Source organism: Vulpes vulpes, chromosome 1 (genome assembly GCF_048418805.1).
Source record: "Vulpes vulpes isolate BD-2025 chromosome 1, VulVul3, whole genome shotgun sequence".
NCBI classification, from domain to species: domain Eukaryota; kingdom Metazoa; phylum Chordata; class Mammalia; order Carnivora; family Canidae; genus Vulpes; species Vulpes vulpes.
This window is the reverse complement of record NC_132780.1, coordinates 120,785,175-120,800,659: the sequence shown is the minus strand read 5'-3', so window position 1 is coordinate 120,800,659 and position 15,485 is coordinate 120,785,175. Positions and strand designations below refer to the sequence as shown.

Sequence of the window (15,485 nt, the reverse complement as noted above, 5' to 3'; positions counted from 1 at the left end):
CAAAAAAACAAACAAACAAACAAACAAAAAACAATATAGTACTGGCATAAATAACACATAGACCAATGAAACAGAATCAAGTGCTCAGAAATAAACCCAAATATAGTCAACTAGTATTGACAAGGAAGCCGAGAATTCTCAATGGAGGAAAGATACTCTCTTCAATAAATGGGGCTGGAAAAATTGGATATTCACATGTACAAGAGTGAAACTGAACAATCAATCTTACACTAATCATAAAAATTAATTTGTAATGGATTAAATACTTAAATGTAAAACTCCTAGAAGACGACATAGAAAGAAAGCTTCTTGATATTGGTCTTGGCAATGATTTTTTTGGATATGATACCAAAAGCACAAACAAAAGCAGAAATTAAAAATGGGACCACATCAAACCAAAAAGCTTCTGCACAGTGGAAAAAATGAGCAACAAAATTAAATGACAACCTGTGGAATGGGAGAAAATATTTTCAAACCACGTATCTGATAAGGGTTAATATCCTAACTATATTAGGAACTCCTACAAATCAGTAACAAAACCAAAATAATGCAATTAAAAAATGGACAAAGGACCTGAATAGACATTTTTCCAAAGAAGATATACAAATGGCCAGTAGTACATGGTAGGTGCCCAATATCACTAATTATCAGAGAACTACAAAAGAAAAACACAATGAAATATCACTTCACACCTGTTAGGATATTTGTTTTCAAAAAGACAAGAGATAACAAATGCTGGCAAGGATATGGAGAAAAAGGAACCCTAGTACACTGTTGGTGGGAATGTAATTCATACAGCCACTACGAAAAACAATATGGAAGTTCCCCAAAAAAATCAAGAATAAAGGTACTATATGATTCAGCAATTCCACTTCTGGGTATATATCTGAAGGAAATGAAATTACTATCTCAAAGAGATATCTGATTTTCCCATGCTCCCTGCAGCATTATTTACAGTAGTCAAGACATGGAAACTTCATTGTTCATTGACAATGTATAAAAAAAGATATATATGTATACAATTCCTATATAACATACTAAATATAATTAACATATTATATTGAATATAATTAATGTGATATAAAAATTTTTGACATAATAAAATTTTATGCTTATTAATGTGTGATAAATTTCATTATATGTAATTTAAAATATACAATATTCAGCCATACAAAAAGGAAATCCTGACATTTGTGACAACATGAATGAAACTTGAGGGCATTGTGCTAAGTAAAATAAGCCACACATAAAAAGGTCAATATTGAAAAATAAATAAATAAAAATAAAAATAAATAAATAAACAAAAAGGTAAATATTGTATGATCTCACTTATGTCTGGAATTTTAAAAAACTGAATTCATAGAGAGTAGACTGATGGTTGTCAGGGGTGAGGAGGTGGGAGAAATGGGTAGAAGTGGTGAAAGGGTACAAAATTTCAGTTAAGTGATGAATAAGTTCTGGATAGCTAACATACAGCATGACTACAGTTAACAATTCTGTACTGCATACTTGAAAGGTAACAAGAGAATAGATTTTAAATGTTCTCACCACACATAACAAAAAAAAATGGTATTATGTGAGGTGATGGATGTGTTAACTAATATTATTGTGGTAATCATTTTGCAAAATATATGTATATAAAATCATCACATGGTATGCCTTAACCTTAGGTAATATGTGAATTATATATCTCAATAAAGTTGGGAAAAATGAACTATACATAAGTAAAAATATAATATTGTCTTTTATTTAATATCTATATCCATGACACTTTACTGTATCATTCTGCAACTTTTTTACTCAACTTAGTTTTGGGGACACTTGTCACACTGATACAGAGAGTTCTAATTTCATTCTGCCATTGTAGGACTCTACCACAATTTAAGCTAACTTCTAAAAACTAATGTTTTAGATTGCTTCAGTTTTTTTATTACACATAGTAATGCTACAACAAACATCCTTGTACTGGTCATTATGTCCATATGCGAATTTCTCTAGGATTCTTAGAAGATCTTAAGTCTAGCAGCTAGATCATAAAATATAACGACTTAAAATTTTTCTGGATATTGCCAAACTTGTCTCCCAGAAGTATAATTTTGCTCAAGCCTTCTGAGATTCCCCTGGTGCTCTCCTACAGCTCATGTTTTCTTCCTCTCACATAGTTTCTGTGTAATCTCAGTTGCTTTTTTTTTTTTTAAGATTTTATTTATTTATTCATGAGAGACACAGAGAGAAAGGTAGAGACACAGAGACAGAGACAGAAGCAGGCTCCCTATGGGGAGCCTGACACAGGACTCAATCCCAGGACCCGGGGATTATGACCTGAGCCAAAGGCAGATGCTTAACCACTGAACCACCCAGGCATCCCTCTCAGTTGCTTTTTGTAGTCCTAACAAGTTAGTAGTAGTTTACAGATTTCTTTTTTTTTTTTTTTTAGTTTCACTGAAAGTGTAATTTGTGGAAGTTCTGTTGTGCTTGTTGCTTTTGTGTGATTTCTGGGAAGAGAAGAGGACAGATAGTGATCTACATAGGCACAGCAGGAATGTGGATTAGAATTTCTTGAAGGTATAAAATGTTTAGAGGAAAAATAATATGCACTAAAGCATGAGTCTTCCATTTATAAAAACAGAATGCCTCTTTTTTTTTAATCAAATCTTTGTTCATATGCTTAAGAAACTCTTTATATTTTTCTCCATAATGCTATGCACATGTTTTTGTTAAGTGATTTTCATAGGTTATTTGTTGCTATTAAGAATATAATGTTTTCAAATATTTCTAATTAAATATTGCATATCAATTCCACAATCAGGCATCTTGAACTCAGGTTCTTAGTTCTGATAATTTGTAATTTTGGTTGATTTTCTAAATGAGTACATCATAAATAGTTTTGCTTCTCATTTCTAATCTTTATACCTCAATATTTTCCTCTTAATTGCACTGAGTCCGTATTTCTCAACCAAACTGACATCACTGCCATATTGGGCAAACAATTATTTCTTGTATGGGACTGCTGAATGCAGGACAGGATGTTTAGTACCACACTAGCCTGGCTCCCAAACCCCATCCCATGTGATAAATGCCAGGAGCACCTCCTAATCATCATTATGTTAAAAAATGTAGAGCAACTTATGGGGAGATGGCAGAGTAGGAAGATCCTAGGCTCCTCATCCCACAATACAATCAGATATACACTCGTCAGTGTAAATAACCAGAATAAAACCCCAAATACTGACAGAACAGACTTTCCACACCTATATGCTGAAAAGAGGCCACATTGAGGAGGGTAGGCAGGGCAGAGACATGGTGGGAGCCAAGCAGACCTGCAGGAGTATCCACAAAAGGGAAAAATGTTATGAGTGCAGGCAGGAGGAGAACCCATGCTAGGCACCCCAGGCACAGGGGACAGGCACTGGGGAGATGAATCCCCATAACATTTGGCTTTGAAAGCCAGAGGGGCCTGGCTTCACAATCTCTTAAAATCAGTGAGGCTTAGTACCCAAAACTTAAAAAAATCAGTGGGATCAAGGAGGAGGTTGAGAGGAAACTGAGCCCCCACCTTAACGAGACTGCACAACAGACAGGCTCACTGAGATTCAGCCTAGAAGCAGAAATTTGAATAACACTTGGGGTATACAAGAGGGAAATTTATTTACTAATCTCAGAGTCTGTGCTGTAGGGGCAGAGATTTTTGGGAGACTTCTCTAGGAACAAAGGAGCTAGCAGGAGCCATTTCACATCCCCACCCCCCCAGTGTAGATACACTGACACCTGCCAGAACCAGAACAGCAGGAATAATCTCCACCAACCTTGCTAACAGCATGCCCTACCCCACAGTCTTCTGTGGATCTGCCCACTCCAACCAAGTTGCCTCAGCAGAGTAGTCCCAAGCAGCTGCAGGTCACTTCCCTGCATATTGACAGACATTGCTGACACCACTCACTCTTACCTCATGTCTCCTGTGGAACTACCCTAGTCCATCCAAGGCTGACATCATGCAGGCAGCCCAAATAAGGACCACCACCATTGCAAGCAATTCCTGCCCCAGGGAGAAGGGAAGATTACTGCACATGTCAGTCCAATCACACATGCCATGGACAACGCAGGGAGAAAACCTTGCAGTACAGAGCTACTGAAGCTCTAGCAAGCCCCTAGTCTGACTCAACTCAAGTTCAAGGCAACCCCAGACTGGCCAAATTACAACACAGGGACCAAACCCTGCCCACAACAGGCAAAGAGAACCGTTGTAGATGATTAGACTGAAGGCAAACATGACTAAGTCACAACAGTAGGGCACATACAACACACATAGGAGACATCCCTGAATGCCAAGGTCTGGTGAACAGAGGACATTGTACTGCAAGACACCATAGGACCACTTCTTCATACACCCATGACTTTCAAGAGTCAGGAATGTAGCTGACTTTCATAACACACAGAAATAGACACAGAGAGTTAGACAAAATGAGGAGACAAAAGAATATGTCCCAAATGAAAGGACTGGACAAGGAAGCTAATGAAACGGAGATAAGCAATATACCTGATAGAGAATTTAAAGTAATAGTCATAAACATACTCACTGGAATGGAGAAAAGAGCAAAAGATTTGGTGAGACACTCAACAAAGAGATAAAAAACACAAAAAAGAACCAATCAGAGATGAGGAACTCAATAACTGAAGTTAAAAATCACTAGAGGGGAAAAAATAGTACAGTAGAGGAAGCAGAACAGATCAGTGACTTGGAGGAGAGAGTCACGGAAAGCAATCAAGCTGAACAGGAGAGAAAAAAAGAATAATAAAAGATGAAAATAGATTAAGGAAACTCTTCCGACTGAGCCAGCCAAGTGCCCTGGGAATGCAAACTTCTGCAGCCACTGTGAAAGACAGTATGTAGGTTCCTCAAAAAAAATGAAAACTAGAATTACCATATAATCCAGTAATTCCACTACTGGGTATTTACCCGAAGAATACAAAAGCTAACACTAATTTCAAAAGATATATGTACCCTTATGTTTATAACAGCATTATTTATAATAGGCAAATTGTGGAAGCAACCCAAGTGTCCATGGACTGATGAATGAATATATATAGGAATATTATTCAGCCATAAACAAGAATGAAATTGTGCCATTTGCAACAATATGGATAGAGCTAGAGAGGATATGCTAAGCGAAATCAGTCAGAGAAAAACAAATACCATATGATTTCACTCTATATGGAATTTAAGAAACAAAAAAAAACAAAGAAAAAAGAAAAAATAGGCTCCTAATAATAGAGAAGTTATTAGAGGGAAGGAATGGAGGAAATGGGTGATAAGGATTAAAGAATACACTTACTGTGGTGAGCACTGAGTAATGTACAGAACTGTTGAATCACTATATTGTACAACTGAAATTAATATAACATTGAATGTTAATTATACTGGAATTAACATTAGAATTTTTTCAAAAAAAAAACAAAAAAACAAAAAAACAAAAGCAAGCAGATAGCATATAAACAAATGAGTGTGTCTGTGTTCCAATAAAACCTCGTTAGCATCATTGAAATTTTGGCTTCATGTAGTTTTCCATGACCATAGTGTGCCAGTCCTGATCTAGAGTTTTAGTACTTGCTTCTTTTTTCAAAAATTATCATCTTTAGAGGTGCCTTGATAGCTCAATCAGTTAAGCATCTGCCTTTGGCTCTGGTCATGATCCTCCGCAGGTTCCCGGGATGAAACCCACAACAGGCTCCCAGCTCTGCAGGGAGTCTGCTTCTCCCTCGGCCCCTCCCTCACACTTGTGCACTCTCTCTCTCAAATAAGTAAAATCTTTTTTAAAAAATATCATCTTTAGAAAATCAACACCTAACAATTTTAATTATATATTTTTCTCTTTTTTTGCTCATCATGTTCTTAAACCCTGCTTCTTCCTTTTGAGATCATTTTTCTTCTTACTGAAATATATGCTTTCATCTTCCTTTATTCAGATTAATAGCTAACATTTACAAGATGCTTATTTACATGCTAGGCACTGGTCTAAGTACATTACATAAATGAGTTTATTTAATCAATACAATATCCTATAAGGTAGATCCTATAAAATGTCTTATCCTATGAAAAGTCTTTGTTTATTTCACCTTCACTCCTGAATAACAGTTTGGCTGGTAAAAGAATTCTAGGTTTGCTATTATTTTCCCACACTTTAAAAATAATTCTATGAAATGTCAATTTGGTTTTTGTCTCTTTTTAGGTAATCTGACTTGTCTCCAAAAGCTTCTGCAGTTTTTTCTTTTTTCCTCTATTAGTAGGTATGAATTTTTTTTTTATCTTGTTTGGTCTTCAAAGAAATCTTTCAAACTATGGACTCATATCTTTCTTTAGTTTTAGGAAATTCTCAGCCATTATCTTTTTTTTTCCTTCTTTTTTAAATTTTTTTATTATTTTTTTTTTAGCCATTATCTTTTCTTGCATTGCTTCTCCACTGTTCTCTCTACTATCGGATCCTATAATCCTATCCCCCGTGGCTCTTACTTTTTTTCTCTTGTTCTACCTTTGCACATTACATTCTGGAATACTTGTTCATTTAATCTTTCATTTCACTAATTTGTTCTTCAGCTCTACTTAGTTTATTACTGAGTTCATTTTATTTCAAATTTCATAGTTTTCCTTCCCAGGGATTGCAATTGGTTCTTTTTCATAGCTCCCCTTCTTGTTTTCATGCTCTACTGTCCTTGATCTCTTGGAGGATATAAAAAGTGCTTCCTAAGTCCCTTTGAGATTGCTCCATGTGCTCTGTTTGCTTAGGAATTTATTCTCTGCTCCCCCACACACACCGTTTTTGAACTTTTTGTCGATCACTCCTAGTGTCTGTGTTCCTTAGATGCCTTGTGATTCTTGGGTTGAGATCATCCGAAGATTCCTCTCACAATCACCTTGGGTAGTAACACTCTTACTTGGCAAGAGGAACAGCTCCGCAGCCTCATTCTCTAGAGCCCTGAGGATGACGAGTTAACAGACTGCCCATCTGGAACTACTCTACTCTATTAAAGATCCTGGAATTCCTTGAACAAATGGCCCAAGCCTCCTTCCAAAATTTACAAGGACCATTTCCCAGAATTCAGACTCCCAAGGGCAGACTATATCCTGCTGTTTGTTTACCCTTAAACCCAAGGGGTAGCCAAGTGGCGGCTGTTTACAGGGATATGTACACAGAGACTAGAAAAATAAGGTGAGGTAATCACATGCGTACATGACAGACCCCTCATGATGTGGAACACAGCCAAAGAAAAAAGCAAGTCACAGGCAGCCTCTCCCCTGCTGCCCCATTCTACCAAAGAATCCCAAAGAACCTAAGAATTTTCCATTTAAACTTGTCCTTTCAATTCATTTTAAGATATATTTGTGAAAAATACACACATATTTTACTTAACAGATATTAACTTCATTTATAATTTTTAAACATCTATACATATAGTTTATAGGACTCCATTTAGACTCCGAGGCAAGGCCTCACAAATGAAGGAGTAGGCCTGACTCACAGTGGTTTTTACTGATACCTCAACCTCTGTGCTGGCAGGCGCTGAGCTTTAGTCCCACCTGTGGGTAGGAGAAAAGTCCTGCTTCCTCTAATTCAGGCAGGTAACTCAGATCTGGTTCACTACCAGTCACAATCCCTACTCATCATCATAGGTTCCCAGCTATTTCTTTATTTTAGGAAGAAATCTCCACTTCAAAACTATGGAAATTTTCTTCCTTTTTTTAAAAGTGTAGTTATGTGTGTATCAGTGTGTATACACACATTCTCTCTCTCTCTCTCTCTCTCTCTCTCTCTCTCTCTCTCTCTCTCTCTCTCTCCTTCTCCTCTCAATAGCTCACATGGTTATCAGGAGAGACATCTGCAAATATTCAAGACAATTACCAACTCACACTAATATACCCATAACCAATATATGAATATATGTATATTCACATATATATACACTAATATACACATTAGTGTATTCAGAGCAGAAGGGAAAAGTTTCAGCATATTTTTAATCTGTCATCTAGTGAAAGTAGAGCCACTGATTTCAAGTATGGATGGCAAGAATGCTTCATCTGAATTCATTAAGGTGAGCCAGGAAATGAGAATCAAACTAGAGTTCAGATATGTATATCTTCATTGCCTGTGATGCAGACTTGACCACAGCAAACCATCACAAATGGGAAACAAAAGTCATCTCATTTTAATAAAAGCCATTACATTGTACCAACTACCTCCAACACCTGGGAGGAATTGGCGTCTCTGGTTCTCAGTTTCCCAGCTAAAATCAAGTGAGTTCAAGAAGCTGTTATTTCTGAAAACCCCTTTTCTGATTAATTTTTCTAATTTCACATAATATAGGCCTCAGTCAGATTTTATTGCATTCTAAGAGTGAATTTCTGAGTCAGAACCATATTAGCATTTCCGAAATAATAGCAAAAGAAATCATCCAAATCATCCAATAGGGTATGTAAGAGAGATTTGATAAATTGCAAGATACTTTGGGCAAAGTAAGACAATATTGTTACATATGGTGGAATATACATTCAGTATTATACATTCAAAAAAGATTTATGTGTAAAAGAGTAAGAATTGCTCAATGAAAAGGAATTGATTCGCTAGGAAAAACAGTGAAAGGAAGAAGGTGAGTTGTCACCAAATAACCACAAAATTAAGCTGAAATAGAACTTCAGCTTCAGGGATAAAGTACAATAACCCTCCTTTAAGTGAAAAGGGTACCTCTTTTTGAAAAAAAGTGTCAGCAGAAGTATGAATCTAAGAAGTAGCTCTGTTGAGCAAAACATTTTAAATAGCAACATTTATACCACAGTTGCCTCTGAGCACATCATTTCCAGGAACTCAACAGTATGCAAGGTGATCAGGACAGACATCTGCAAATATCCAAGACAATTACCAACTCACCCCAAGTAAGAGTAGCCAGGGTCAAGAGCTCAGGGATTGAATCCTGACATACTACATATTCTGGAGAATACGGATCAGTTTGAACTTCAGCATCCCGATAATCAGTCTGGGTACCCACAGTATGCTTCGAAAGTACGGGTGGGTATTTAGCAGAAATAGGGAGAAAAGTATATGCCTGTGTCCTAAAAGGGAAAATGATTTTAAAAATTAAAACCTGATCCAGTCACTCAGAATACTACATAGTCAAGTAGAAATAAGTCCTTAGCTTTATTTTTTTTTAAGTCCTTAGCTTTAATAAGCCCATTCCCCCTTTAAACATGCACAGATTCATGAATACAGTGTAACCAGGATTATGCCCAATTATCTTTAGAGAACTGCCTTGGGGGATCCCTGGATGGTGCAGCGGTTTAGCACCTGCCTTTGGCCCAGGGCGCGATCCTGGAGACCCGGGATCGAGTCCCACGTCAGGCTCCCGGTGCATGGAGCCTGCTTCTCCCTCTGCCTATGTCTCTGCCTCTCTCTCTGTGACTATCATAAATAAAAATTAAAAAAAAAAAAAAGAGAGAGAGAGAGAGAGAGAACTGCCTTGTTAGTCTCACCTCTGCCAAAAACCCGAGGGGATACAGAAGCCCAGGTCTACTCACAAAAGCAGCTATTTATCTGTGTATCACTGGGCAGGACTGTAGTATAGAACCGTAAGAGGTATATTCTAGGATGTCACAGAGTTACTTCTGAACCTGTTTAGAATTGCTACTTCCTGGTTTCTTTTTTCTCTGCTTTTAGTTACACAACTGATTTTAATTGTTTCCCTCTAGAAATTCAGGAGCAGAGAAAAGAGAAGAGATGCTTTCTGGTTTTTCAAAAAGATAAGGGTCTTTCTAGATAGATGACTCAATAATTAATGCTAAGATTACTTGGTTAGCTATAGAAAAGTTACCTCATCCCTTGGACAAAAATTAATTCCAGATATTTCAAGGTATTTAATATAAAAATGAGACTATAAAAGTATTAATAGGAAACGTAAGTAAATATACCCCCTTTGAGTGCAAGTCTTTTTCAGCATGGCTCAAAAGCCTCTCTGGCTACAAAAGAAAATGATCAGTAGAACTAAGGTTAAGTTGAAACTTTTATACCTCAAAGTATCATAAATTTAAAGTATGAATGGCACACTTAGAAATAGGTTCTGGGGGATCCCTGGGTGGCGCAGCGGTTTGGTGCCTGCCTTTGGCCCAGGGCGCGATCCTGGAGACCCGGGATCGAATCCCATGTCAGGCTCCCGGTGCATGGAGCCTGCTTCTCCCTCTGCCTGTATCTCTGCCTCTCTCTCTCTCTCTCTGACTATCATAAATAAATAAAAATAAAAAAAATTTTTTTTTTAAAAAAAGAAATAGGTTCTGCAACATATATGATAAGAGTTAAATAGTCTTTCTATACAAAAAGCCCTTGTAAATCAATGACAGTTAAATACTAACAGAAAAATGAGTAAAGAACAAGTCACAAAAATGAAATTCTAACATATGAAAAAATGACCATAACTAGTAACCAAAGAAAAGTAAAATAAAACATAAAGATTCTGTTTTATTACATCACATAAGCAAAGATTTAAAAGATTGAAAATACCCAGGATTGATGAAGTTGTGATGAAAACAGGCATTCACATAAACTGTTGATTGAAATACAAATAGATATAACCTAACAGGTAACTTAACAATATATATCTGACCTTTAAAATACTTTTTTGCCCCAGCCACTGTACTCATAGGAATTTATCCTAGGAAATAATTGGACAAGTGTACAGAGATATATGCAAACACATTCATAAAGTCTAATGTGTAAGAGTAAAAACTTACAAAAAAATTTTAATGGCCCATTTAAAAAAAATGGTTGCACCTTAGGTTATTAGGCATCAACTTCGATTCATATTTTCATGTTTGGTTCTTTTTTTTAATTCTGGCTATTTTTAAGTACAGAAAAAATTTAGATTAATTCACTTAAACCTATGTCTACTCTTAAACATAATTTTTATAACAAGTATGATAGCACATATGCTTTAATGTTCTAGTGGGGTTTTTTTCTTTTTTAAGATTATATTTTTAGATGTCCATTGACTGATGAATGGACAAGGATGTGGCACATATATCCAATGGAATATTACTCGACCATCAAAAAGAATGACATCTTGCCATTTGCAATGATACAGATGGAACTAGAGTGTATTATACTAAGTGAAATAGGTCAGAGAAAGACAAATACCATATGATTTCACTCATATGTGGAATTTAAGAAATAAAACATAGGGGAACATAGGGGAAGGGAAGGAAAAATAAGATAAAACAGAGAGGGAAATCATAAAAGACTCTTAACTAAAGGGAATAAACTGAAGGTTGCTGGAGGGGAGTTGGGTGAGGGGATGGGGTAACTGGATGATAGGCATTAAGGAGGGCACTTGATGTAATGAGCACTGGGTGTTGTAAAGCAACTGATGAATCACTAAATTCTACCCTTGAAACTAATAATACACTAAATGTTAACTACTTAAATTTTTTTTAAATCTAAAAAATAAAACAAAGATTTTGTTTTAAACAATCTCTATACTCAATGTGGGGCTTGAACTCACAACCCCAAAATCAAGAGTTGCATGCTCTACTAACTGAGCTAGCCAGGCAACCGAGCAGTGCTTTTTTCTTTTAAAGTTTGTTTCCTTCAATATCTTTTCCTCCTTTATCCACCTTTATCAGTACCCTCTATGTATATCCTAGAATATATCCTTGAATTATCCCTGAACCCTGCTGTATTTTTATCCACATTTATTTTTCTACACACAAATATACAGAGTATTATTTTATTGTTGTGCCAACATGAATGCATTTTTGCATCTTGCTTTTTTAACTAAATCATACTTCATAGAAATCTTTCCAATCTATTCATGTGGCTCTTTTTCAAGAAAAGTTAAACTTAAATGATCATGACCAACAGAAAAACTACTTTAAAAAATATGGCACCATATAATGGAATATATGCAGCTATTAAAAGTAAAAATGTCGGGCAGCCCGGGTGGCTCAGCGGTTTAGCTCTGCCTTTGGCCCAGGGCGTGATCCTGGAGACCCAGGATCAAGTCCCGTGTCGGGATCCCTGCATGGAGCCTGTTTCTCCCTCTGCCTGTGTCTCTGCCTCTCTCTCTCTCTCTCTCTCTCTGTATATTCTCGTGAATAAATAAATAAAATCTTTTAAAAAAATAATAAAAGTAAAAATGTAATCAGTATTTGTGAACATACAAAAATGTCCATGACTCAATGTAAAGTAGGAACAAAAGACACTGTAAAGCAGGATGTACAACAGAAGCTCATTTTTATATTTAAAAACTTGGTTTTGTGCATAGAAAAATGCCTAAATGGATATATAATAAATTAACAATTATTTCTGGATAGGACTACAGAATTTTTTTCATGTGCATCATTTTCTAAATTTTCTATTCTTTTAAACCTAGACATATAGTACTATTAAAACAATATTGCCATTTCCATGTAAAAGAATATGTTTTCCAGTTGGTAGAAGTATGTTAAATCACATCTTTAAAAACCTAAATACAATGGCAAAAAAAGAGATTAACATTTTAAAAAATAGTCAAAGGCAATGGGAGGTGTTTATAATAAGCAAAACAGGCATTCCCACCACTTGGACAGAATTCTAAGGCTTTCTGCAGAGATTTGAAAAATGGTAACAAATGAAAGTATCAGCATCTTTAGTTCAGCATCCTTGGCTGTAGAGTATGTAGGTTCACTTTTACCTGAGAACCCTCTACAAGAACCATTTAAAAATGCTTGGAACTATATGTTGAAGAATTATACAAGTTCCAGATTGCAACATGGGGATCCTTGGAAGTTCATGAGGTTCTTTATTTCTTGTTCTGTTTACCTGGATTTTTGTTTCAATTTATATCTTTCATGAAAAAGTACAAAATTCCAAAGGATAAACCAGAAACATGGGAAAACCAGTGGAAATGTTTTAAAGTACTTCTCTTTAATCACTTTTGTATCCAGCTTCCTTTGATCTGTGGAGCTTATTATTTTACAGAGTATTTTAATATACTTTATGATTGGGAAAGAATGCCAAGATGGTATATGCTTTTGGCAAGATGCTTTAAATCTGATCCCTCTCTCTGCTGGTTGTCGGCATCATGATTTCCACCACATGAACTTCATCGGAAACTATGCTTCCACATTTACATGGTGGGATAGAATTTTCAGAACAGACTCTCAATTTACTGCCTATCATGATGAAGAAGATTGAGAAAAAGACTCAATAAATATCTCATCTAAACCATCCTGAAAACACACACCTTTCCTGAATTGAAGCAAATAGCTAACATTGCTTCTGCAGAGCAGAAATAAACATGTGTCTTGACTGCTAAGTGATACAAAGAACATTAACAACCTTTAATTATCTTCCTAGTGGGAACTTTTTCTACTTTACATAAAGTTCTGTGTGTGTAGAAATAAGTAAATATATAATGAAGTATGATTTTCATGAGGAAGTTGTAAAGGCCACGTTGCTAACCTTACAGAAAGGTTTTAAGTAATGGAAGAACTATCAATCTGTGTCTTTCTCCCAGTAACACCATAGGCCTGACGTTAAAATTGGTCTTTAGGGCAGCCTTGGTGGCTCAGCGGTTTAGTTTACTCTTCGGTGTAATCCTGGAGACCTAGGATCAAGTCCCATGTCGGGTTCCCTGCATGGAGCCTGCTTCTCCCTCTGCCTGTGTCTCTGCCTTTCTCTCTCTCTCTCTCTCTCTCTCTCTCTCTCTCTCTCTGTGTGTGTGTGTGTGTCTGTTATGAATAAATAAATAAAATCTTTTAAAAAATAAACAATAATAAAATAATAAAATAAAATAGGTCTTTAAAATCTTGCAAATATATGGTAGCCATTTCAGTATCTCTTATCAGGGTGTTGGCCTCATATTGAACTTTAAATATTTTCTAGAATTTGCCTAAACATCCAAGTATCATGGGTCGAACCATATCAATCAACAGTGAGAGTGAGGTTGCCAAAACAGAAACAGGCCGCCCAAAGAACTTCCACTCTTGTCCTGAGCTGACTGGTTTGGGGTGATTCTCCTTTGAGAAGTCCTTTTGGATTGCAATGTACTACTGGTATCTATAAATTAAGGCGTTTCTGAACTGTTGTAAATGGAATATTTTAGTCTAAAGGTTTTTGGGTTACTTGACTTTTTTTTAAAAATTGAGCTTTATTTCTGCTATTTACCCTTTCATTTTTGTATATCAAGTTTTCATTATACTTAAAACTGTATCTTGAAACATTGTGAACTGACTTGCTGTATTTGCACTTTGAACTATTGAAATAAACGTGATTTTTTTGGCCAAAAAAATATAATAAGCAAAACTTATAGAGCTTAACTCTAAGAAAAATGCACTTCAAGTCAACTAGAAAGAAGCATCTACTGAGAGGTTAAACTTGTAATGAAATAATACTTTAAATTGTTGTTAATGCTGGGGTATCTGGGTGGCTCAGTGAGCATCTGTCTTTGGCTCAGGTCACGATCCCAGGGTCCTGGGATCGAGTCCTACATAGGGCTCCCTGCAGGGTGCCTGCTTCTCTCTCTGCCTATGTCTCTGCCTTTCTCTCTGTGTCTCTCATGAATAAATAAATAAAATCTTAAAAAATAATAAATTGTTAATGCTGAATTCAAGTGGTATTAAGTGGTATTTTTCAGCAGCTGCTATGGATTTCTAACCTATGTAGATAATTTAGGTATTTATAATTTATGTTTTCAGCAGAAATTATTCTACCACCAAAATTCTAGTTGAGGAAATAACTTCAAATCAGCTTTATATCATCCCAGATCATATGACTATTACTATATAACACTATTCATTTGAATCAAGAGAATAAACTGTTTTCCAAATTAAAAATTACATGCTTGAACTATCTGATCAAATATGCTAAGATTGTGATAAAGCCTAGTGAATCCTCTGACTAAGCTTTCTGATGATTTAAGATCCTTCTAGGTGGGGATGCCTGGGTAGCTCAGTGGTTGAGCTCAGGGCATGATCCCAGGGTCCAGGAAATGAGTCTCACATTGGGCTCCCTGTGGGGAATCTGCTTCTCCCTCTGCCTGTGTGTCTGCCTCTGTGTGTGTTTCATGAATAAATAAATAAAATCTTAAAAAAAAAAAAAAAAAGATCCTTACAGGTGGGTCAGAGGAGAGGATACAAAGGGGAAATGATACTTTGACAGAAGTCCTATGGTAACTTAATACAGTTTCTTTTCTAACTTATTTTTCTCCAACCTAGTTTAGTTGGTTTTAGGGGAGAATAAATGGAATAAGAAAGAACAATGATCTCTTTCCTACCCCTCCCCAACTTCAGTCAGGACTCAAAACCCAGAAAGACCCCATACCTGTTTCTTATGTGGCTTGAGCCCTGGATCCCATCCACACACTCACTTATTCTAGGTGCCGACAGCACTTACCTCTGCTCCGTTCCCTCTCCCGGGCCCTTCCTCCTCCACTAGATGGAAAAGCATGCACTGTCTGCCATATCCACA

At 36.3% G+C, this 15,485-nt stretch overlaps 1 protein-coding gene across 2 annotated transcripts in view; it reads right to left on the bottom strand.

Annotated features, from left to right (window-relative positions):
* The window catches only part of CFAP91 (cilia and flagella associated protein 91), a 92,661-nt gene that overhangs the window by 48,376 nt on the left and 28,800 nt on the right, over positions 1-15,485 (bottom strand). For both annotated transcript variants that reach the window (XM_025990126.2, XM_025990125.2), the window contains one exon: positions 8,922-9,103. In XM_025990126.2, the coding sequence (XP_025845911.2) occupies positions 8,922-9,103 (182 nt within the window). The remainder of the gene's footprint in view (positions 1-8,921; positions 9,104-15,485) is intronic.